The 27,052-nt window shown below is 40.4% G+C and overlaps 1 protein-coding gene across 1 annotated transcript in view; it reads left to right on the forward strand.

Moving 5' to 3' along the window:
* The window catches only part of sdhaf3 (succinate dehydrogenase complex assembly factor 3), a 41,853-nt gene extending 16,057 nt beyond the window's left edge, over window positions 1-25,796 (forward strand). The window contains exon 2 of the mRNA XM_028461999.1: window positions 25,054-25,796. Within this exon, the coding sequence (XP_028317800.1) occupies window positions 25,054-25,248 (195 nt within the window). The 3' untranslated portion in view covers window positions 25,249-25,796. The remainder of the gene's footprint in view (window positions 1-25,053) is intronic.
* Window positions 25,797-27,052: the final 1,256 nt, after the last annotated feature.

The following is a 27,052-nucleotide window of genomic DNA, read 5'->3' on the forward strand; positions in this document are numbered from 1 at the left end:
AAGCTAATAGCTCAGTTTCCAAGTTCACTATTAACTATTAAAGAAACACAGCAACTTAAATTACATGCTAAATTTACCATAAACACTCTGTGATTAAACATCATGGTTTCAACATTCTCTATGCACTTTAAAACACGTTTTAACAGGAATGTGACTGGTGAACAGGAGACCAACTTACCACCAGCAGACGTCACACAGACTGCGCCAAATCAAACAATACGCAGCATTAACATCCGCTGGGATTTTCAAAATAAAACTACATAAATAATATTCGCGTCCCAAACTTTAACGGAATTTAATAACTCATTTACACCATTACATATGTGTGCATGTGTTTTATTCAGAAGTAAATGTGCATTAGGAATTAAGTGTTTTTAAGAAAGAAATAAAAAGTACACTTCCTTTTCCGTCTCCATCTCTGTGCCTGCCATGCTGTCGTCGCGTCTCAAAAACAGGAGCTGGTGAATCTTTTGCAGACAAGTTTCCCATTGTTTAAACCATATAACTGTCCGTGTAATTGCTCACTGTTGCGCTGTTTCACTATAGTCAGTATTGAACTCAACCCGTTCAATACTCCATCAGGAAAACTGCAGATTCTGCGTGGTAACGCATGGAAGTTAAGCTCTGACCACTCGGTTCGAAGGTAAACAGTGATTTTTGGTTTTTTTTTTTTAAAAAAAGACAGCCGAATTGTAGATAATACTTTAATTTACTTACTCACTCATGTAGGTTGGAGCTTTACATTTTGTTTTGCGCAGTTTTGTTTTTCTGATTGGGGATTTTGTTATCAGCGTCTCAAACATTTCATGGGAACACACACGGCATTTATTTATAATAAAAAATATACTAAATGAGTAAAATAAAACAAAAAACTAAACATTTATACAAAAAGTACACAAAATTACTCCTGAATCACACTACAATGCCAACCAAAAACAATTATACAAAAAATACACAAAAAGACAACTGAAAAAGAAAAAAAAATACACATAATGATAACTCCAAACAACATACATAACAGAAAAACACAACAAAAATATGAAAATGGCTCAAAATACACAAAACTAAATATTTACACAAAAAATACACAAAATGACCCCAGAATCACACTACAATGGCAACAAAAACAATAATTATACAAAAAAATGCACAAAAACACAACAGAAAGATACAAAAATACACATGACTCCAAAAAACATACATTACAGAAAAATACACCAAACAAAAAAAATATAAAAGTGAGTTAAAAAAAAAAAAACAAACAAATGTATCATGCACATGTCCCATAGAATTAAACCAGGAAAATTGCAGCCACATTTTGCAACGGCAAATATACCGCTTTATAACACGACGGAGTACAGAGTATGTACATCTCTTTTACCTCCAACCTTCAAACACACTCATTTGGCCATAATTGACAACTCTGCTTATGCTCCCACATAAATGCATACTTCCTACAGGCACTGTACTAGTTCAGTAAAATACAGAAAGTGCTTTTCCAACAAAAATAAACTTTTCTTTTATCGTGTGTGCGTGCGTGCGCGCACGTTCTCTGGCGCCGCCATATTTGTTTTGGTCGGACAACGCATCGGCGCGCATATTTTGCATCGACGTATTTTTTGCGTTGACGTCATCGATTTTGTCTGAGGAGTTTTTCCTCCTGTAAACCTCAAAGCATAAATACAAAGATCAGTGCCATGCTTAGATTTAAAGCTGAACTGGTTTGTCTGTGGTACCACAACATATTTAGATATCCGCTCTAAGAGAATACTCTGATGGACTTTTGAAACCACACTGGCTAAGCCAATAGGACTGTAGTTATCAAGGCTCCCATTCTTTCCAGCTTTGTCCTTAATAACAGGCACCAGGGGACAGCCAACATAGAGTCTGGTAGCAGACCAAGGGACATTAGACTGGTGAAACAAATAGCAGGGGGAATAATAACCTTTGGGGTAGCTAACTGGAGGTGCTCTGCATTGATTTGATCTGGTCAACTTCCCTTATTTTTTGAAAGCTACAATATTGCTTGAACCTCAGTGGCTGTAAACCCCTCATTATCACTATTTGCAATGTTTCACATATTGTATGGGTCGCCACAATGAAATCATGGTAATGCTGCCTCCAAACCTCAGCAATGTTGTGCATAGCAACACCGCTGCTCCTTTATTAAGAGCTCTGTCTATGGTTTTGTTACAGAGCAGTTTTTCAGCCAATGTGTTGGCTCCCATGACCTCATTTTTACTCACAATGCGGGCAGCGTATTTAAATCCAGCATTAGTGAGCTTTTTGTTATCCAGTAAAGGCCCCTGTCTCGGTCGACCTGCCTGATCCCAAGCCTTGAAAGCTACTTTTGCTGCTGCATAGCCACATTATTCTAGCCTGATTTAATGTTAAATGGCTTCTTAGAGCAAGTGAGGTATGAACTACTGGCCTCAAGCATAGCCCCTATGACTCCATTATACAAGGAACAGAGAGCTTTCCCATTAGATGTGTCATTACAGGTTACACTAGAGCCTAGGTTCCCAAAGTGGGGTATGGGTACCTCCAGGGGTACGCAATTTGTCATAGGGTGTACGAATATAAATTGTGCTTTGCGCTAGCCAAATGTGCTTGATGCCTTTTGCCACCACATACTTGTTTGAAGTAATTTTTCAGCTTTGACAAATATGAAAACAAAATATAGAACAATAATTTGTGTGGAGAACAATTTAAGACAAATTCAACATACATTGCAGAGTTCTGCATCCTCTTAAAGGTAGGGTAGGGAATTTTCGAAAGCTAGCATGATTTTGAATGTAGCTTTCCGGTTGGCTCCGCTTTCATCCTCCTCCCCCCTTCCCTCTGTGCTCCGTCCTTCACTCACGTGCACGGCTGCTGCTGCGCATCTAAACTCGTTGTTTGTATTGTGTAGGAACTTTGTCGTCTCATTCAGCAGTAAGTAAACACTAAACTTTCTCATTATATATGTTATAAAATGTGACTAAAAACTCTTTTTAAGTCCATCACCGGTGACACGCTTTGAGTGTGGGCTCGTGCATGCGAGGTGTTGAGAACAAGCATGGAGACAGGGAGACGTTATTGGTTAAAAAAAAACGTTAGTTTTTTCTATTTGTCGAAGTTGTTACAGGTTTACAGCTGCTACAGTTGACAGATTTTCTTTGTTCCTTTTCCAGAGCCCATAAGATCGTAATTCCTATCAGGACATTAAGAACATTTCAACCAAAAACTTAAAAAGTGTATCTGGAGAAAATCGCCTACCCTAGCTTCAACCTCATGCTTCTCACTGAAGTTGTAGCGAGTTGTATTTCATAGTTACAGCATGATTAATATGTTGTGTTACTACTGATATATGTTCAATCAACAAATGTTTTTCCTAAATAAGAGATTGTTTCTCACTGAAAATGCCAGTAGCCAAATAAAGTGAAAATTTTGAATAAGATTTTAAGTTTTATCGTGTGCTTACAAAATATTATATTCAAAAAAATATATATATTATTCCTCAACAGGATAGGTAAAATTCAGAGACAAATGTAGGGCTACATTATATATGACATTACATTATTATGTTTTTTAAGTGTGCAGGAGTAGGGGTAAATGGCTTCAGGTTAAAAAGGTGATTGTGGATTTTTGATTAAATAAAGCAAAAAGAAGAAGAGGAAAAAGTATATACAGCAGCTTTAAGTTGATCAAAACTCAATCAATAAACCTCCTCAGATTAAATAAACCATTGATCCTATATATGACATATAAATAATTAAAAATGAGCAGTCAGAATAATCCACCTCAGTTCATCAGTATCTACCTTTTAATTGTTGCTTACACATGGTTTTAAATTACAGTTTTATTTTTTTTTTACAAATATTTTTGTTTGAGTAGCGTTTTCTTTTTATTATTATTTATTTTGTTTATTCACAGGAATTAAAAACTATTTTTTTCTGAAAAATTATTGTTTTTCAACAGAATTTTCTTTAAATAACGTGGAAAACACAGATATTTGAACAAAAAAAATAGAATTTGGAAAAAAAAACCTAAATATAACAAGAGGTCCTCATTGGTGAGTTTAGACCAGTGTAGTTTAGCACCACAGGTCCCTTTGACCTCAGTGGATAGCTCAGGGAGACTATCACCATCAAGAATCTTAACAAATGGAACATGGTCAGCTAGAGATAAATCATACATAATTCATTGCAGAATATAATATGCATCAGCAGTAGAGATGCAATGGTTAAGCCAAGAAGTAGTGTGCCAGGCTTCACTTACAGTAATTGGTTGGACAATAACAAATTGCTATCTTCACATAATTGTTTCATATGCAGAGCGACTAGTGCATTTGTATCTGAGATGTCAGCATTCATATCACCAACAATGTACACACTTGTGCAAAGATTCTCATGAATAAATGAGTTAATACAAGCAAGACAGTTTAAATAAAAATCTTTGTGTTGTCCCTCAAAATGTGTATACACAATAATAAATAATAATTCCCAAAGACAGACAACGTAGTGGATTCACCAGCCCGTCATTAATAGTGTTCAGCTTTCCCAAGTCATGTTTGCTTAAAGGGGGGGTAGTATGTAAAATTGACTTTTTCAAGATTTTTATCATGTTACTATGTCATTTCCTCATTAAAAACATGCCTGGAGTGTTGCCTTGGCTCATTCATGTATGTTTGAGTAATCTTTAAAAACTCTTAACGGCAGCCATTTTAGGTGGAGTCCTCCTAGGAACCCCCCCACCTCCTGGAGACACCTCGGACCTTTTTTCACCAACCAAGTTACCGCCCACTGCTCCACAGCAGAGGCCCTCCCCCTCCTATGTTCTCTTCCTTAGTTCATGAAAATAAACTTTTTGAAATGTCATAACCTAATAAGGAACAGTAAAAAAGTATGTTTCCCAAAAAGAGAAGTCCACAGGAGCTCTGGCACACACCGGAAGTAAGCTGTGTAGTGAAATAGATACAGATGGTGCGCTAGCGCCCCCTCACACTCTGAGGTCAAAAGCTGAATAGGTTTCACTTCTGGGCCATCCAGAAGTGAAATAAAATTAAAATAAACATTTGGAAATGACCAAATTACTCCAAAATAACAGATGCACACACTCAGGGTATTTGGAAGCCGTTTCAGGTGGAACAGGCACCGCGTCAGGGGGAGCTATTCGCTCCACACACGCGCACACACAGACGTTTTTTTTCTTTTATAGATAGATAAATTACAATTTGTGCATTTTTGTTTAAAATAATCAATGACAACAATTAAACTTTGTACAACTTTTGTGGTAATGAAAATCTCACATTTAAAAGACATAAATCCAAAGAATAACAAGACAAGACCATTGTTCAGAGCAGCAGCTGTGAAAAGTCATATTGCAATGAAGAGATGTTTGTGCCAAACAAATAGATAAAATAGATCAGCAGCAGTTGGTGCATTTACAACACTGTTTAAATGTGAACATATTAGAAATGCTGAGGGTCAATCTTTTAGTGAGCTTGAGTTACAACCCCCCCAGATTTTAAGCCACCGGGAGAATGCGCATAAAGCCAGATTTGAATGGGAACGCCCACATTTCAGGGCCGCTCCACCCAGAGTGCATAACTGGGATCAAGGCGCGCAGTGACTGACTTAAGTACAGGGGGAGAATAGCGCGCAGCCAAAAACAGTGTAAACAGAGTAATTACTGCCGGTTCACTGAGAAATTATTAGAACTGACTTGAGTGATCTGCTGTTTTATATCCGTTGCTAACGCTAACCTCTGCAGCAGCAGCCGACAGGCGCGCAGCCAAATACACATGCATATGTCAATATATCGAGGCCGGAAAACTTCCGCGTTCATTTTCATTTATCTTGCGGTTAATTTATGTATTTATTGATTATCGACCCAGGCCTAAATTAGCGCTACATTACCTTGTTTCAGCGATGCTTGTTGAAACAGCATGCTGATGCTTTCGGTTCAGATGCTGCATCATTGAAGTCGTTCTGCTGTGGTATGCCAGGTATTGTTTGCAGTAAAGATCCTTACACTTATAGTGCGCATCATAGGAATGTAACAATGCTTTTTGTAATCGAGTACCGTCGTCCCTCGCTATAACGCGGTTCACCTTTTCGTGTTCTCTGTGTTTTGTGGATTATTTTTTACAGTGCAATTTTGGATGCATTTTTTTACAGCGTATGAATGCGCATTGCGTTCTGCGTTCTGCGTCCTGATTGGCTAATGCTGCGTTCACCTACCAGCAACACATCCAACTCAGTGAGTTTCACTGCCTGCTGAAGCGAGCAGCTGCACTCCTTTTTCTCCTCTCATAAACATAGACGACCAGTGAAAAAAGCCTGTGTGATTAGCGGCTAATTCTATGCTAGCTCAGTGCTACAGAAAGAACTTTTACCTGCTACTACCACCTCCTCACTGATTCACCTCCACGCCAAATCCTTCCTAGTCCATTCCCAGTTATAAAGGCCGTGTCACACAGCTCCAGGTGATCACACACAGCTTCTACTCCATGGTTGAATGGGTGAACAGACCGGTGTCAGTGTTGACAGCCTGATATCATCGTCAGCAAAGAATGCGTTCGGCATCAATGTCTGATTGCTAGCCGTGTGACTCTGAAGTGCTGTATGTTTGAAAACAGGTTTATGTTTTAAAATTTACAAAGGTTTGAACTTTGAGAGTTTTTGAACAAGAGAGAAATGTTAATTCCTGTCTGAGAAAAGTGTATAAAGTGTGTGGTGAGGGGTTTTACAGCCTTAAAACATGTAAAATAATAATATCAATCAATCAATCAATCAATCAATCAATCTTTATTTGTATAGCGCCAAATCATAACCAATGGTATCTCAAGGCACTTTACAGTAGAGCAGTCTTAAGGACGGACTCTTCATTTTATGGATACACACATATGCATATATACGTATATACACATACATATGTATCCCACACCCAACATGAATTCATCATGGCGGCAAGGAAAACCTTCTGTTAAGCAGCAGGAACCTTGTGTGGATCCCATTCCTATGATGAACAGCCATCCACGTTATGCTGTGTTGGGTGTGTGCAGAGAAAAGGGTGGAGACAGAGCCGCTGAGTCTCTGTAACTCCACACTGAGGATCCCACGGACCTGCAAGACAAAAGCCAGAAGGAGTACAGGAGCAAACACACAAGGGAAGAAGCAGACATAGAGGGAGTGTTTGAAAGAGGAATGGGACCCTCTCCGGTCCCTCTCTAACCTAAATGACCTCTCTCTTAACGCCCTCTCCAACCTCTCTCCAACCGAGCATGCCAGACCCCCCCCCACCCGGCAGTCTATGCCTATTGCATCTTAATTATGAGCTATGAGCTGGTTCCTAACTAAAAGCTTTATCAAAGAGGAATGTTTTGAGCCTAACCTTAAAGGTAGAGAGGGTGTCTGCCCCCCGAACCGTGGTTGGTAGATGGTTCCAGAGAAGTGGGGCCTGATAACTGAAAGCTCTTCCTCCTATACTACTTTTAGAGATGAATGGAACAACGAGTAGTCCAGCATTTTGAGAGCGTAGTGTTCTGGGGGGATTGTATGGCACTACAAGCTCCTTGAGATAGACTGGTGCCTGTCCATTTAGGGCTTTATAAGTGAGAAGAAGAATCTTGAATTCTATTCTATATTTTATGGGAAGCCAATGCAGAGAGGCTAATACAGGAGTAATGTGATCTCTTCTCCTAGTTTTAGTCAGTACACGTGCTGCAGCATTTTGAACCAGCTGAAGTGTCTTAAGCGACTTGCTCGGGCAGCCTGCTAAAAGAGAATTACAATAATCCAGTCTGGAGGTAACAAAAGCATGGACTAGTTTTTCGGCGTCGCCCTGAGACAGGATAGATCTGATTTTAGCAATGTTACGGAGATGAAAGAAGGCAGTTCTTGAAGTTTGTTTTATGTGAGAGTTGAAGGATAAGTCCTGATCAAATAGAACCCCAAGGTTTCTAACAGTTGTGCTTTGTGCCAGAGTAATGCCATCTAGGGCAGTTAGGTTAGCATAGGTTTCTCTAAGGTGTCGCGGGCCCAGTACAATGACCTCAGTCTTGTCTGAGTTGAGAAGAAGAAAATTTTGGTCCATCCAGGCCCTAATGTCCTTTAGACAGGCCTCAAGTTTAGATAGCTGATTTGTCTCACCTGGCTTCATTGATACATACAGTTGGGTATCATCAGCATAGCAGTGGAAGTTAACAGAGTATTTTCTCATAACATTACCAAGGGGGATCATATAGATACAGAAGAGGATTGGACCTAGCACAGAGCCCTGAGGAACCCCGTAGCTTACTTTAGTGTACACAGAAGACTTATTATTCACGTGTACAAACTGGTACCTATCAGATAGGTAGGACTTAAACCAGTTTAGGGCAGTCCCTGTGATTCCAAGTAATTTCTCTAATCTCTCTAGTAGAATATAGTGATCTATAGTGTCAAAAGCTGCACTAAGATCTAATAAAACCAGCACTGAGAGTCGTCCTTCATCTGAAGCCCAGAGTAGATCATTAGTTACTTTAACTAAAGCAGTCTCTGTGCTGTGTTGAGCTCTAAAGCCTGACTGGAAGTCCTCGAACAGGCTGTTGTTTTGAAGAAATTCACAGAGCTGAGCTGCCACAACTTTCTCAAGAATCTTTGAAATAAAAGGAAGATTAGATATAGGCCTGTAGTTTGCTAAAGTGCTGGAATCAAGAGTAGGTTTTTTGAGAAGGGGTTTGATTACAGCTACTTTAAAGGACTGTGGCACGTAGCCTATTGATAGGGATATATTTATTGTCTCCAACAAAGATGGGCAGACTAGGGGAATAACTTCTTTAAACAGCTTAGTTGGGATCGGATCTGAAAGGCAGGTTGATGGTTTGGAGGATGAAATAATAGAGTTAAGTTCCTGAAGTCCTATATGTGTGAAACAGTTTAGGTTAGGCCTATTTACATTTAATGGTACAGCAGGCCCAGGTGAAGGCAGGGAGTGGCTAATTTTATCTCTAATCTTGTGAATTTTATCGTTAAAAAATGTCATAAAGTCCTCACAGCTGAGGGCTAGAGGAATCATGGGCTCAATAGAGCTCTGACTTTGTGTTAGCCTGGCTACAGTGCTGAAAAGGTACCTCGGATTATTTTTATTTTCTTCAATTAGTGAGGAGTAGTATGTAGATCGACTATGTCGTAAGGCTGTCATGTATTTACTATGGCTTTCTTGCCAAAGTATCCGTGACTCCTCTGTTTTATTGGAGCGCCACATTCTCTCTAATTTACGGGTTGTTTGTTTGAGTGTGTGAGTTTCAGAGCTAAACCACGGAGCTTTCCTCTGACGTTTAATAGTTTTTTCCCTCAATGGGGCAATTGAGTCCAAGGTGGATTTTAGTAGACTAGCAGAGCTATCGACAAGCAGATCCAGTTGAGAGGGGTTATAATTAATATCATAGTTATTTATTGGATGGTGCACTGAGTTTAAGGCAGCAGGAATGGGCTCTTTAAATTTAGCCACAGCACTGTTGGATAGATTTCTACTTGTAACTATTTTATTGCACAGTGCGAGATCCTCTAGGATAATGTTAAAAGATATTAAAAAGTGATCTGATAGCAGAGGATTTTCAGGGTAGACTTTTAGTTCATTAATATCAAGGCCATATGTTAGAACAAGATCAAGAGTATGATTTAAACGATGAGTAGCTTCATTAATAGTTTGAAAAAAGCCAACTGAGTCTATTAGGGACATAAAGGCTGAGCTCAGGCTATCACTATCTTTGTCCACATGGATATTAAAATCTCCTACTATCAGTATTTTATCAGAACTGAGGACTAAGTTTGATATAAACTCAGAGAATTCTGATATAAATTCAGAATAAGGGCCTGGAGGACGGTAAATTATCGCAAATAAGACTGGCTGGCAGGTTTTTGATTCGATATGAGATAAATTTAGAACCAGGCTTTCAAAGGAAGTGTAATTGGCCTTTGGTTTAGGATAGATTAGGAGAGAGGAATGATAAATAGCTGCTACACCACCTCCACGGCCTATGTCTCGTGGCATATGAGTATTTAAATGACTGGGAGGAGTGGCTTCATTTAAACTAACATAGTCATCTTGATACAGCCATGTTTCAGTTAAACAGAATAAATCAAAGTTATTTTCTGAGATAAGGTCATTTACTAGTAGAGATTTGGATCTCAGTGATCTAATATTTAATAGAGCACATCTAATGGTTTTATGTTTTGGTGTTTCTAGATTTGAGATTTTAATTTTTTTCAGATTTTTATAATTGATAGCTCTTTTATTTGATTTTATGTTAAAATCATTGTGAAATATGGGTCGGGGGACTGACACCGTCTCCATAAAATAATATTCATCACCATCACAACAGTTGTCATGGCGATGAACACAGCTATCCTGATAGCAATGGGAGGGAAACTGTCCTAAGGCAAGCGCAGAGGGGCGTGGAGGACTCCACCTCTGTAACATGGTCTAATAATAATAAAGCTGACTACTTTGCGGATTTCGCCTATTGCAGGTTATTTTTAGAATGTAACCCCTGCGATAAACGAGGGACTACTGTAACTCGATGAATTGTTTCAGCCCTAGTGCCGGGACAATCGTGAAGGTTTTGAAACATGTTGGGACAACATTCATGTTGATGCAAAATGCAAAAACACATCCTAAATAGTGCATCCACAAAATAGTTTACTTTATGTCCATCTTAATGTTAAATTTTACATTTAAAAAAAAAAAAATGTGAGGGAAAAAAAATTGCATTTTACTGTTGCTTTTTGTGCATTTACAGTCTGCTTTTTAGAGTTTGACCACCATACAGTATGGGTTTGTTGTGATGTAGCAAAGAGGACCGTGCAAGGCTCCCTTCAGCTTTACTGCAGTGTGAAAGCTCCCACTGATGACACCTTTGGAGTTAGATAGCATCATAATTATAATAATTACAACAACTACTCTTAAAGCTGCCTCCATACCGTGTAGCAGTTCATGTAAGAAGACTTCTGCAAATGGGGTTTCCTCATTTACACACAGCTTGATGTTCTACAGCCGAGCACATACAGCTGGGCTGCTTTCTCATCATATTGGGTTCATATTAGAATGCTGGTTCAGCCCCAACCCAACACAGTTAAAATATAATTTTTTCCTCATACTAATGACACATTTACGTTTGTTTGTGTGGAAAGCAAGTGTGGGAACTCCTCAGATTAACGCATCGGCGTGCACGCACACTTTGTTCTGTAATATGTATCCATTTGAATAACATCAGACGTCTTTCACTACAGTGTAAACTACATTGTTTGCACGTTGTAGAGCACCAGCTGGATGAATCCTTCGAGCGAAATATCTGTCGGCAACCCCTGCTTAGAATTATCTGAGTATGAAGGGCAACCATTTTCAAAGTGAACTTCTCCAGAAGTCAAACTTTCACATGCTTTGGATATATGACCCACGAGCTAAGTATTTCCAAGCTGATGTCACAGTTAGACTGCTGGATTTCAGCAGCGGCGCTAGGCGGAAATGGAAAATACGATGGTAAATTAAATTAAATTATTCTTCATAGATGGCGTTAAAAACGTAAGATGTCAAAACTGGTGTCATGTGCCCTTTAAAAACTCTGTAAGCTGGTCAGCCCATACCTACATAGCCCACCCAGGCACTCCATCTGGACCAACTGCATTATTCACAGCGACTCCCTTCAGATGGTCCTCACCTGATGGACTCAAAGACCAGCATTTGCTTGTCATCAGCTTGGGTGAGGAGCTGATTTGTGGTTTTGTAATCTGTCAGTGCGTTGATGCCATTCAATGTGGTGGGGGAGTTATTGATACTGAAGTGTCATTCAATCTGTTCTTTACATTCTTGCTTAGCACTCCATACTTGCACTGTTGGTAGGTGTCATTCTGAAGATCTGTTGTCTGTGCAATGGTGTCAGAATGAGGGAGATAGGATCACTTCCTATGAGGTCGTCTTCAATGTTCCAGGAATAATTGTCTTCGCATTGTCGTTTATTTGTCCTCTCATGTGGCAAATGACACGTTCTTGTGGCATTTAAGCATGATCAGTTTAAAGTCAACATGATTCAAGTTCCCGGCTGCATTGACAAAGCTGTCTGGGGAGCGGATTCACTAAGATCTGAAATAAAGGGTGGTAAACCAGTTGCGTCCTTAAATCCTTTGGTGACGCAACTGCTGCGAGGAATTCACTAAGATTGCAGCAATGATTAGTGCGCGTACAGAAGTGCTGCAGACCGCCCGATTAAAATGAGCGTTTTGCTCATTCAATGTGGAGAGGTGAGGGGCACAGAAGCACACAATGACATTTGAGGAAGGTAAATTGGAGGCAGATGGACTTCTGTCTGCTGCACAAACAATTAATAATGACATCCATATAGGTCCGCGCACAGCATTCTCTGATCTGCTCCACAGCGGACACACACACACCGGACTCCACACGGGCTTAAGGCATCCCGCTTTTTCTCTCCCTCACACACACTTTACTTACACTTTATTTTCTCATTCAGTGGATGTTAATATTGACTATTATTTTATTTGAATTATTTTCTTATACTAGAAAGGTTAACTGGAGCCTTTTTTCCCATCTCCGCTGTGCTTTGTAGCGATGATCTCTGCGTGTGTGTTTGCACCTGCTTGTCAGCCATACTACTTTACTGTGCTAAAACAATCGCCGCAAATGGTTCCAGATTCGATGAATTGCTTTGCACCAACTACATTAATTTATTTGCATGTCCTCCTCCCATATTTTTGCTCGCCTTGTGAGCTTCGCTTACTATACATATACATCAGAGGGAAATGTGCTAAATGGATTCAGGGATACATACGTGCAGCAGCCTTAAACAATGTTGTCAATAAAAACCTGAGCACATCTGAACATTTTCTGGGTTCCTTTTGTTCTATTTATGTGTGCCTATCTGTCTATCTATCTGTCTGTCTATCATGTCTGATGTTTATTACATCATTCCTCTATAGATATATTGCACTGTTGGAGCGATTGCCACCGTTCCAAGATGGCCACCCTGTAGACACTGCTTTACTGGGCTGCAGCAGCAGACAAAAAAGAACATATGTATATATATATATATAATCTATACAATAAATAAATAAATTACTCAACTTATCATCTTAATTATCTTTATCTCACATATCCATGCACATACATACTGTATGTAGGCACATACAAAGACAATCTCAAGGTTATACCAACAAATAAAAAAAGAGTAAATAAATACCCACATAATTAAATAAATCATAAGCACCCAGTGATTGTTAAACACCCTCACTCTTATATATATATATATATATATATATATATATATATATATATATATATATATATATATATATATATATGATGATGATGATGATGTCTGGACATTCTTTTAACCCCACATTCAAACTGTTCCATAATTTAATTCCACATATAGGAACACAAAAGCTCCTTGTTGTGCTCTGAATTTTGCAATTTAATTTTACCCTTGAGCTATAACCCTGTTCACTTTTAGTGAATGTTTTTTTTATATATTTTGTTGGCAATTAATTGTTTTTTGCTTTGAATATAATTTGTGCTGTTTGTAGTCCCGCGAGATCTTTGAATTTTACTAGTTTTGATTGTAAGAAAAATGTATTGGTGTGATCTCTATATCCTTTCATATCAATGACCCAGATTGCTTTTTTTTGCAGAGGTATGAGTGAATGCATTGGAACATTTTGGTATAAAAGTGTAACACTGTCGTGGTAACATGTCTGCTCTCCTCTGGCAGGCTCCGCAGCATGTCAGTCATGGTTTGCTGTTAATATAATACACATAGTCTGTTTTAAATTAAATGTACATTGTAGGTACAGAGATATGGCAGAGTATTAGTAATAACTAGGCTGTAACAATTCATTTTAACAATGATTTGATTTGATTCACAATTCATTGTTGCCAATTTGATTCAAAGATGATATTGGTTAATTTAGATTCCATCTGTAATGATTCAGTGACTTGAAATCAATTCAGTAACTTTTTATCCAAAATAATAATTCAACCTGTTTGACTGTGAAATAAATACCTTGATACTGGACAGTACAGGTGAGGTTTTTTAGATTCTTGTTGTTTCTTGTAAGGGAATTGTCTATACATTTATTATGAACATACAGTAAGCAAAGAATATTTAATGACAAATGTTATCACATTTTATTTGAATAAAGTCCAACCAACACTTCAGTTTAAATTAACAGGATGTTAACTTTTCTGCTCTCATTTTCAATACTCATTATGTCCATCTATCCATCCATCCATCTTCTGCCCCTTATCCATAGTCAGGTCGTGGGGGCAGCGTCCTTAGCAGCGAGACCCAGACTTCCCTCTCCCCAGCCATTTTGTCTAGCTTTTCCTGGTAAATCCCGAGGCATTCCCAGGCCAGCGGGGAGAAATAGTCTCTCCAGCGTGTACTGGGTCTTACTTCGGGTCTCCTTCTGGGGGGACGTGCCCTGAACACTAGGGATGTAACGATTAATCGTAAGGCAGTTAAAAATCGATTCATATGTATTACGGTTCACATCGATGCTCTGAAATCGCAGTACTTTTTTTAAAACAGCAGAGGGCGCAATATATATATTTATCCTTCTCGTCCAAAAGTGTAGGCTGCGGGCGGAATCTGCTACTACTTTCTGTCTGGCCACTTTCTACTCTTAAACATGTTCATAAATAATTCCTTTAGCACCAAAAGAATATCGGTAATATTACGTGAATATCTGTAAAAGTTACGTTTTTCTATTAGCTCTGTCTGCTAGCATAGCATCTCTTCTTCACTGCAATAATATCTGCACGCCAACCGACCACTGGGTTACCAGCACCCTCTGCTGGTCCAAACAAATATCCGACGTAAATACAGTGCAGACTGTTTTTTTTTTTTAAAGTCCAATTGTTAAGGCACAAAATACATTTTCAGTTGCACTTTTAAAAAAGAAAAATAACTATTATGCAGTTTTGCATTGTTTACTATAGAACCAGAATTTAAATGAATAGGCTTCTTCTTCATTTGTACTATTCCTTTATTTATTTCATTCAACATTTATTTTTAAATTGCATTGTTTGGAATAGTTTATCAAGGGATTTTTTTGACAATGAAATAAAAAAGGAAAATAGTACAGTATTTTGTATCCCATTTTGTACAATAAATCGTGAGAGAATCGTATTGGGAATCAAATCGTATCGGGAGTTTAGTGAATCGTTACACCCTACTAAACACCTCACTAGGGAGGCTTCCGGAGAGCATCCTAATTAGGGGCCCGAGTCACCTCATCTGGCTCTTCTTGATGCGGAATAGCAGCAGTTCTACTCCGTGCCTCTCCCAGATGACTGAGCTTCTCACCCTCTCTCTAAGGGAGAGCCCAGCCACCCTATGGAGGAAACTGATCTTGGCCACTTGTACCTCTTTCTTTTGGTCATGACCACAGGTGAGGGTAGAAACAAAGATCAACCGGTAAATCCAGATGCCGCACCAATCCGCCAATCACTTGGTCCATCCTTCCCTTATTTGTGAACAAGACCCCTCCTCCACTCAATAAAAATACATATTAGGTTTACCTGACTCCTCTGCTTGCTTTTTCAATATAAAAATCATACAATATTAATATCAAAAATGAAATGCATCCAAGATCTTTTCACATTAAATATGCAGTGGTTGAACCTACTACTTTTCATTTTAACATGACAGTTATCATCAGGCTCCTGCAGACGCTAATGCTACTGCTACTGCTGCAGTGAACACTGCCAGTAGGGCCTGGCGATCGACAGTGGACACAGTGAGTGACTCCTTTAGAATCTCTGTGCAAAAGCCAAAGTGTTTCCACACACGGGACCCCAAGGGGATTTATCAATTGCTTGGTTTCCATTACAGATTTTCGCAAAATAAAAGCAATATTTAAAAATGTCGACAAAGTATAATTGCACTTTGAACGTGTTTCCATTGAAGGTGGTTTTGGGCAGGAGCCTAGTAACTCCCGTGAAATCTCATCCCGCGAGACTTCGCTGCAGAAAGACGGACGCTCAGAACCTCCTCATAACATTCTTTTGTTGTTTCACGTCTAATGTGGCAGTAAAAATTATAATGCTAAGAAATGTCCCGGTCTCCTCTCACATTTCCAACGGTAATAGAAACGCAGCTAGTGTCTCGCCCTCAGCTTCCCCGCCATGCTCTTTTGTTGTCTGCTGGCACATGATGTCTTTTCTCGTCATTTTCTTGTATTGATACAAATGATTGATTACCTTTTAAAACTATTTTAGAATGATTAGTTTCATCCGGAAAGCCAACTTGCCTTAGTAATAACAGAAAGCACGTTTTCTCCGTGATCATATTTTGTTTCGAGCTGCTTCATGTGTGGTGCAGCCATGAAAGCAAATAATAAAACAATGGCGCTCTTTGACTGTCTTGATTCTCTTCGACTTGATCCATTGTAGATGCAAAATTCAAGCCACTCCGCAAAAACTTGTAAAATGGTGGCAGGGTCAATTATAATTGCAATTGTGTAATTGATAATTAATTACAATTATGACATAATTATAATTGTAATCATAATTGAAAAAAATCTGTTGCTGTTGTAATTATAATTTAATTGTACTTGGCATTAAAAAATTCTATAAAAACTATCAATTGCAATTTAATTAAACTCGTACAGTGCCCGTCAGAAGTATGCATTAATGTGGGAGCTTAAGTAGAGTTAATTATGGCCAAATGAGTATGTGTTTGAAGGTTGGATGTACAAAGAGGTGTACATACTCTGTAATGTTATAAAGGGGTTTATTTTTTGGGTGCAAAATAAAACAGCATGTGTGATTTCCCTGGTTTAATTCTATGGGACATGAACATGATAAATGTGTTTGTTGTTTTTTTTTTACTCACTTTTATATTTTTTTTGTTTGGTGTAATGTCCTCTCTGTAATGTATGTTTTTTGGAATCATTATGTGTATTTGCGTATCTTTCTGTTGTGTTTTTGTGCATTTTTTGTATAATTATAGTTAGACTATGGAATGTATATGTGGCCAGAGATGCAAGAACCGACATGGCCTGCGGATCCACCAGGCCAAGATGAAGTGTGTGCAAAAGGAGTCAGAGTCACAGCGCGCAGGAACTACGCCTGGTGAGACGCCGGAGGAGCCTGGCCCGGAGTCACCCCACAGTGCCCGGAGCCTCCACGTGACGCTGGCACCAGATGTGCATGGGACATCAGAACATCGTCGGGTGAAGTGGCCCCAAGCTAGCAAGGAGAAGGAGTGGCTCCAATTCGATGAAGTTGCAGACACCATTCTTGAAGCAACTGTTAAAGGGGAGGCTGATCGACGCCTCAAGGCGATGACGACAATCATCATCAGCTTAGCAGCAGAGAAGTTTGGGCTAGCAGAGAAACGAACAGTAAAGCTCCCCTACATCATGAACAACAGAGCTAGCAAGATACATCAGCTCAGACAAGAACTAAAGAGATTAAAGCAGCAGTTCAAGGCAGCAAGTGAAGAGGAGAAGGAACCTCTTGCAGAGCTGCGCAGCATAATCCGCAAGAGGCTGATGACCTTGAGAAGGGCAGAGGGGCACAGGAGGAGGAGGAAAGAGAGGTCTAGGAAGCGAGCTGCCTTCCTTGCAAATCCGTTTGGGTTCACAAAGCAGCTGCTAGGGCAGAAGCGCAGTGGCCAACTTACCTGCTCCAAAGCTGAGGTTGACCACTACCTCAAGGAGACCTACAGCGATTCCTGCAGAGAGCAAGACCTGGGCCCCTGCAGGTCCCTAATTGATCCACCTGCACCAACTTGGGATTTCAACGGGAAGGAGCCCGCTTGGAAGGAGATTCAGGAAGTGGTCAAAAGGGCCAGAGCGAGCTCTGCTCCGGGGCCCAGTGGAGTACCTTATAAGGTGTATAAGAACTGCCCCAGGCTACTCCACAGGCTTTGGAAGATCCTGAAGGTAATCTGGAGGAAGGGCAAAGTGGCTGACCAGTGGAGACAGGCAGAGGGTGTGTGGATCCCGAAGGAGGAAAAGTCACAGAACCTCAACCAGTTCCGAGCCATCTCGCTGCTAAGTGTTGAAGGGAAGATCTTCTTCAGCCTCGTCTCTAGGCGACTGACAGACTTCCTCCTGAAAAACTCCTACATCGACACCTCGGTCCAGAAAGGAGAGATCCCTAAGGTTTCCGGGTGTCTGGAGCACACAGGTGTGGTTACCCAGCTCATCAGGGAAGCCAGAGAGAACAAGGGCGACCTGGCTGTGTTGTGGCTGGACCTTGCAAATGCCTATGGATCCATACCCCACAAGCTGGTCGAAGAGGCACTAAACAGGCACCACGTCCCAAAGAAGGTCAAAGATCTGATCCTGGACTACTATTCCAACTTTAGCCTGAGAGTCTCCTCTGGATCAACAACTTCAGACTGGCACAAACTCGGAAAGGGAATCATCACCGGATGCACAATTTCTGTCATCCTCTTTGCACTGTCCATGAACATGCTGGTTAAGTCTGCGGAAGTTCAGTGCAGGGGGCCCCTCAGTAAGTCCGGAGTCCGACAGCCACCAATCCGAGCCTTCATGGATGACTTGACGGTGACAACGACATCTGTCCCAGGCTGCAGGTGGATTCTAAGTGGCCTTGAGGAGTTGATCTCGTGGGCTCGTATGAGCTTTAAGCCAGCTAAGTCTAGGTCCTTCGTGCTGAAGAAAGGGAAGGTCACTGGCAAGTTTAGTTTCTCCCTTGGCACCACCAAGATTCCATCACTAACAGAGAAACCAGTGAAGAGCCTGGGAAAGGTGTTCAACTGTAGCCTGAGAGACGCAGCTTCCACACAATCAACGAATCAGGAGCTGGAGACCTGGTTGGCCGCGGTGGACAAGTCTGGCCTCCTTGGAAAGTTCAAGGCCTGGATTTACCAGCATGGCATTCTCCCTCGGATCCTCTGGCCCCTCTTGGTCTATGATTTCCCCATTTCAACAGTGGAAGGCTTCGAGATGAGGGTCAGCAGGTTTCTCCGCAGGTGGCTAGGACTGCCGCGAAGCCTGAGCAGCATTGCCCTATATGGGCAAAGCAACAAGCTGAAGCTCCCTATGAGCAGCCTAAGTGAAGAGTTCATGGTGACCCGGTCCAGGGAGCTGCTTCAATACCGGGAGTCTAGTGACCCAAAGGTTGCCCAGGCTGGGATTGAGGTCCGGACGGGATGGAAGTGGAGAGCTGCTGTGGCCGTGGACGTTGCGGAGTCTAGGGTACGGCAGAGGGTACTGGTGGGCAAAGTGGCACAAGGAAGAGCTGGCCTGGGTAGTGGTAGAACTCACTTTAATAAAGCAAAGAAGAGAGAGAGGAGGGCGCTGATCCTCGAGGAGGTGCGAGCAGGACTAGAGGAGAAGCGGGCCAGCCAGATGGTGGGAATGCAGCAGCAGGGAGCCTGGATGAGATGGGAGCAAGCGCTGGAGCGTAAAATCACATGGACCGAGCTGTGGAAAGCTGAGCCCCACCGAATCAAATTCTTGATCCAGGCGGTTTATGACGTGCTGCCTAGCCCATCCAACCTTTGCATCTGGGGGAAGGCAGAGACACCGGCTTGCCCCCTCTGCCAGAGGAGAGGAACCTTGGAGCACATCCTCAGCTGCTGTTCGAAAGCCCTAGATGAAGGGCGCTACCGCTGGAGACACGACCAGGTCCTTAAGGCAATAGCTAATTCCATCTGCTGCGGGATTAGCCACAGCAAGAGCCTTCGCCCAGTGAAGAAGAGCATCACTTTCGTCAGAGCTGGGGAGAAGGTTGCAGTGACCACCCAAAATACCTCCCCTGGCCTGTTGGCAACGGCGCGTGATTGGGTGCTAAAGGTTGACCTGGGGAAGCAACTAAAGTTCCCCGAAGAGGTCGCAAAAACAACTTTGAGGCCAGACATTGTGATTACTTCAGTAGCCACCAAGCAGGTAGTTCTTCTGGAGCTTACTGTGCCGTGGGAGGACCGAATGGAGGAGGCCCATGAGAGGAAGAGGGCTAAGTACTCCGAGCTAGTGGAGGAGTGCAGGAGCAATGGTTGGCGGGCAAGATGCCAACCCATCGAAGTAGGATGCAGAGGATTTGCGGGCCAGTCTCTCTGCAGGGCCTACAAGATGCTGGGTATTGCTGGAGCCAGCCAGCGAAAGGCCATCAAGTTGGCTACAGATGCTGCAGAAGTGGCATCAAGGTGGCTGTGGATCAGAAGAGGAGAGGAGTGGCTCGTAGGGTAGCGCTACCTGGGCACAAGCTGGGGCTTGATCAACCCCAGTTGGGTCGCCTGGAGGAGGGGGTCTGATTGTTGAAAGACCCGAAACCCCCTGTGATCCCAGGTTACATCACTGATGATGTGTCCAGGGGCACCACAAGGTGTATCTGAGAACTTTGTTGCCATTGTAGTGTGATTCTGGAGTCATTTTGTGTAATTTTGTTCATTTCTGTTATTTTGTGTATTTTTTGTATAAATATTTAGTTTTGTGCATTTCTGTTGTCATTTTAGTGTATTTTTTGGATAAGTATTTAGTTTAGTGTATTTTGAGTCATTTTCATATTTTTGTTGTCGTTTGGTGTATTTTTTTTGTAATATATGTTTTTTTCTCTCTTGCACGCGCTGCAGAGAAATGTGTAGCTTTCAACACAGCAGCCATTGCCGTCAATCACTTCCGGGTGAGGTCTGTCCGGTCTAAATAGCGTACGGTCAAACTAACGTTTTGATCACCAAATAAGAAAAGGGGTTTATTTTCGGGTGAAAAATAAAACAGCGTGTGCGAATTCCATGGTTTAGTTCTATGGGACATGAACATGATAAATGTGTTTGTTTTTGTTTTTTTTTACTCACTTTTATTTTTTTTGTTTGGTGTATTTTTCTGTAATGTACTGTATGTTTTTTTTTGGAGTCATTATGTGTATTTGTGTATCTTTCTGTTGTGCTTTTGTGCATTTTTTGTATAATTATAGTTATTTGTTGCCATTTTAGTGTGATTGTGTTGTCATTTTGTGTATTTTTTGTATAAATATTTAGTTTTGTGTATTTTGAGTCATTTTCATATTTTTGTTGTATTTTTCTGTAATGTATGTTTTTTGGAGTCATGTGTATTTTTTATTCTTTCAGTTGTCTTTTTGTGAATTTTTTTGTGTTTTATTTTACTCATTTAAGTATATTTAAATAAATAAATAAATACTGTGTGTGTGTGTTCCGTGAAATGTTTGAGACGCTGACAACCAAACTCCATAGACATTGTAGCGCCAATCAGAAAAGTAACAAAACTGCGCAAAACAAAACGTAAAGCTCCATACTACATGAGTGAGTAAGTAAATTTAAGTATTATCGACAATTTGGCTGCCTTTTTAAAAAAAACCTTCGAACCGAGTGGTCAGAGCTTAACTTCCAGGCACGGCATGACGCAGAATCTGCAGTTTTCCAGATGGAGTATTGAACAGTTTGAGTTCAATACTGACTCTAGTGAAACAGCGCGTTATTGAGCAACAGTTATATGGTTTAAACAATGGGAAACGTGTCTGCAAAAGACTCACCAGTGGCTGACGGTTTCAAATGATCTATTCAGACTATCTCGCTCTCTGTCATTCGTGTGTTTACACTCTGTGTCTGCTTGGCTGTGTGCACAGCGATTGGCTCTGGCCGCACACGTGACTCTTGCTCGGTTGAGGAACTGTGCAGTGAAATAGATATAGACGGTGCGCTAGCGCTCCCTCACACCCTGAGGTCAAAAGTTGAATAGGTTTCATTTCAGGGCCGTCCAGAAGTGAAATAAAATTAAAATAAACATTTTGAAATGACCAAATTACTTCAAAATAACAGATACACACACTTGGGGTATTTGGAACCTGTTGATCGAGTTTCAGGTCGAACTCGCCGGGGAGATATTTGTTCCGCACGCACGAATGCACACACACAGACCTCCCTTGCTTTTTAGTTTGATGCAAAATTGGGGAACTATGTTCTATAGCTTACATACATACGTAGTTAATAATTATTAGAATATGTTTCATATCAACTTTTTCTACTACCTGTCACTTCTCTTTAGGATTAGTTTACTGTTTAAAAGAATTAAAATCGAGTGTTGTACTGACAGAATAACAAGCCTAACAAGATAACCAAGCGATGAGAAAATGTTTAGATGATAGATAATATTTTTTACTATATTTTACAGCTGATTTAAGACATTAGTCAAAATGGACTCCTTATCATTATAATGCTAGCAGAAAGCAAGACACACAAAACACAAGAGGAAGGTTATGTTTTCTGGACTTATTTATTAAAGGCTCAGTAATTGTGATCAATTGTAATTGAATTTCAGTAATTAAGAATGTAATTGTATTCGACATTCAGGAGGAAAATATTTGTAATTTTAATTGTATTTGAAAAAAATGAGTCACCTCAATCATAATTGAATTGTAATTTAAATTGGTTTGAAGCGGCCCAATCACAGTCCTTGCAGTCCGCATCGCGTTGTCAGGATTTTTAAGAGGCGTACATCAAGGCGCAGAGGGCTCCTCGTAGCTACGGTGTTCACGTGACAGAATAGCATGATTTAGGCTTAAGTCACTAAGCAGACCCTTCAGATGCCTTCTTTGTCTTCACAATTCAAAGGTCTGTTGTGAAGTGTGCTCAATATTTCTGGGAATATTGTCACGTTACGAACATGCACACGGGAGAAAGAGAGGGACAGAGGGGTAAAGTACATGGGCAGAAAAGGCAGAGACGATAATCAATTATTCGCACGTAAATTAAAATTAACTTGTCATATGGCAGCTCTGGATTTACATGAGCTTTTAAAGCAGAACTAAGTAAATTTTTCACCTTAATAAATCCTTCTCATAGTCCCTGTGAGGATAATACAAGTGATTGGGGGGTCTTTCATCCCCCCCTGCTGCCTCTGGCCAGAAAACCGCACTTGCAACTTTCCCTGCCTCCGACCCGGTGGCAAGACGTACTGCTTTACGGCAGCCCAATTCAAACTAATGCTAGATTATGACCAGCTCTGTGGCTGCACACGGTTGTCCACAAATTCACTTTTCTCAAACTTATATCATGGTGGAGCCAGCAACAAAAAGGCAGAGAAGACTTTTGTTTCGAGGAACGGAGCAACTCCATGCAGTGACAGCTCAGCAGAAATCATGCTGCACACACACTTGCAACCCAGCGCTCATCAGGCAGCACACACACAAATATCCATCCATCTATTCATCCATGAATCCAACTTGTCTCTCTTCCTCATGCTGTTCACATGGTCACAAGGAACTATATGTGTGAAAGTACCCTTATTGTCACTGTTGTAATAGAATTTGTGATCATTTCTACCGTCTTGGGAGAGCAAAGGTGCGCATGTAGCTGTAGGGTGGGGCAGGCGGCGGTGGGTGCAGAGTTTTTACGACAGTGACACAACCAAAGGGGACTTTTAAGGGGAGAGCTAAGCTCAAGTTACTTAGTTCTGATTTAATGTTTTGACTACCGTTCACCATTTTAGTTCTGTATAAGAGGTTAATGGTGTCTAAGTGCCCTCTTAAAAAAATAAAGATCCGTGGATGTAGAGATTTGAACCATTATAGAGGCAAAGTTGGGACAGATCAGAGCTGATCTCAAAAACTTGTTTTTAGCCAAAATAGGTAAAGTGATTTACAGAGCAAACACAGTCTCAAAAAATACACAGTGGTTCTTGCTTGTGGTTGTGATCAACCACACTTTATTAATGGATCAGACAAAAGCTTAAAGCAGCTATCCGGAGTTTCTGAGAGAATGTCTCAATATCCCGCCCTCAACAGCTCTACTTCCTTCCCTGCCTTTACCAATCTACCAGAAGCTACGCCTCTACGTTTGTGCACATTGCATAACATAACAATGTTGCATAACTACAATAACTACACATTTATTGTTAGAGTGCCATAACTTTTAATTAAAACATGTCCATGAGAAATGTCACGAATTCCTGGTCCGTTCGGAATCCTTTTAAAAGCAGCAAGTCCCTCCACCTTTGAAAAGCAGCTCAAAGATAAATTCTGTTGCGGTTACGAAGATGTTGATCCACAAGCTTTGTACCTGGACTTTTCTTTTGTCTTTTAGTAGAAGCTTTATAGATTGGCAATCGTGGAATGGGTAACTGGAGTTTCGGAGTGCTCCTCCATGACGCTATGCTGCTCAGTGATACCTGGTTGCCGAAGTCGAAGCCTATTGGCTGGGCGAAGTCGGCACTTTCTTGCATTTGTATAGGGGTCTATGGACGAAGGCGGGACTTATATACATTAATGTATTTGAATGACCACCGGCAGTAGACCATAGTAAAAGACTATATAGGTATTTTTTTTCATATTTCAAAAGAATGATTCAAAAACATAGATTTCTCAGAAACTCTGGATGTCAACTTTAACTTCTATCAATGATGGAAGTCAGCAGATAGAAAGAGGAGGAACTGCTTATGATCCAAAGTCGATTACCTCATGACTGAAGCAGCATAGTGGTAATGATGTGAACATAGATGGCTAAATAATAAAGACGAGACTTGTTCTGTAATATTTACTGATGATGTAAAACCTAACAAAAACATTTTTTCAGCAAAATGCTCTCCTCATGCACATGGAAATACATAGAACTCTGGACAGAGCTTTACAGTGCAAATGGACAATGCACCAAAGCTTAGTGGGGAAAAAATTAGCACAACTCAAAAATCTGACTGAAATGAAATGCAAATGGCTAAGGAACCTGCAGAAAGTGACAACAGCTCCAGCAAATGCAGATTTTTATGGGCTCTATACTTTGTTCTGCTTTGTATTTGTAGCTCTTTTACAGTGTTGAATGATAGTGTGTTTTGTAGGTGAAGTAGTAGTAGTGTAAATGTTTGTACTACTGTACAAATTACATAATGTTTCTTGTTTTCCTTTAAAAGGTTTTCAAACTGAGCCTATACGTCTTGAAATAAATTGCACAGGTCTCACTCTGTCATGTGTTTAATGATTCTGAATAGAGGAATGGATGTGGAACTCCAGGTACTAAATGCTGCTTGTAATCTGGTCATGTGCTGATTTCATGTCATGTCTTGTTTTTTCTACCCACCCTCACAGAACTACAAAGTCACCCTGCAGACTCAAGTCCTGGATTCAGTTGGGAAGCAGATCAGCTCAGTAAAGTTTGGGGCCAACCTGTCAGAGGAAAAACTCCGACACTTCCAGGATGAACATATCGGACAGCTGTATGAACTTATGCTGGAGTCCACCAAACCCAACAGACAGTTTGACATCCAAGATGATAGCAAGTAATGCTGATGGCTCAGAGATGGAGAGAAAAATGTATACCTCATAGTATTTAATCTCTAAGCTCTCAACACAACGTGGTACTCAAATGCCAAGCAGAGGCTTTGATATCTGAATATGTTAAAATGCAGTATATTTTTTTCTGTGTGCTTGTATTCATCCTGTCTGATGTGATTATCAAATTGGGTTATCGTGCCCTTTCTGACAGTGCGTTAAAGTGGCACTAATTACCTTCTTTTCTCAACTTTTTCTTTGCCTGACAGTCGCAACTTCATGGATGTGAGAGGCAGTGAGCTGCGTTTCCTCCTTTAGGGCTCACATCAGCAAAGCATTCAGCCTCACTGGTGATAGTGCCATTTTTAAGAGTAAAGATCTCATTATCTGTGCATATATGAACAATGGAGTTCAACCATAGCACAAAAGCCACAAAATGCGTGGGAGTTGAGTAGAAAAGGCCAGAATGTTTGAGCTGTTAAGACTCCCATCCGTTGTGGTTGATGCCCAATGAATTTACAGACTGATAATGTTCTGTGGCAATAAATGCACTGCAGCAATGTTCTGATTACTGACAGTTGTTGTTTTAATTCTGCACATGTTTTCCACACACAACTGATGTGAATTGTGCACACATTCCACTTAAAAGACCATTTCATAACTCAATACATAAAATTAGAGAACCCGGAACTAAAAATGAACTATTTGATCCAGAAGAAATTAATGAAATATTCAGAAATTACTACAAATCTTTATATTCAGAGGGAAAACAAGTTGATGAAATGGAAATAAAGAAATATCTATCTGCTCTTGATCTCCCTTCATTGGGAACTTTGCAAAACAATAAATTATTAGCCCCTATAACACTAAAGGAAATACATAGAGCCATCACACATTTGCAAAATAACAAAACCCCCGGGAGTGATGGTTTTCCAAATGAGTGGTATAAAATCTTTAAGGAGACCCTTGGACCGGTTATGTTGAAATCCTTCAATTGGACACTAGATAAGGCAGAAATTCCACCATCTTGGAAAGAGGCTACCATCTCTGTTATTCCCAAGGAGGGTAAAAACAAGGAATACTGTGAATCTTACCGCCCAATATCAATGTTGAATGTTGACTATAAAATATTTACATCAATTTTATCAAAAAGAATAGAACACTTTCTACCTGATTTAATAGACGAAGACCAGGCAGGCTTTATTAAAGGGTGCCAAACTCAAGATAATATAAGACGAACTTTAAATATAATAGAACATATTAACAAAGAGCAAATCAGTGCAGCAGTGATGAGTCTAGACGCTGAAAAAGCCTTCGATAAAGTGAGCTGGAAATTTTTAAGCAACGTACTAGAAAGAATGGGCTTCAACACCAAATTCAACAAGTGCATTCAGGCGCTGTATAGTGAACCAACTGCTAGAATTAAAATCAACGGACACCTTACAAATAATTTTAGACTGTATAGAGGTACTCGCCAGGGTTGTTGCTTAAGTCCTACTCTTTTCGCAATATTCATAGAGCCCCTGGCCCAGGCCATTAGACAACATAAAGATATAAATGGAATCAATTTAGCTAAAGAGGAACACAAAATTGGACTTTTTGCTGATGATGTAATTTTATACCTTCAAAACCCTAATGAGACACTCCCTAAAGTGATGGAAACGTTAAATGATTTCGGCTCTCTCTCAGGTTACTCTCTAAATATCTCTAAAACACAAATACTCTCAATCAACACGTCTATAAAGAAGGCGATAAGGAAAGAATACAGACTGAAAAAAGAAACAAACTCAATTAAATATCTGGGAACTTGGATTAC

This window comes from Gouania willdenowi, chromosome 11 (genome assembly GCF_900634775.1).
Source record: "Gouania willdenowi chromosome 11, fGouWil2.1, whole genome shotgun sequence".
In the NCBI taxonomy this organism is placed as follows: domain Eukaryota; kingdom Metazoa; phylum Chordata; class Actinopteri; order Blenniiformes; family Gobiesocidae; genus Gouania; species Gouania willdenowi.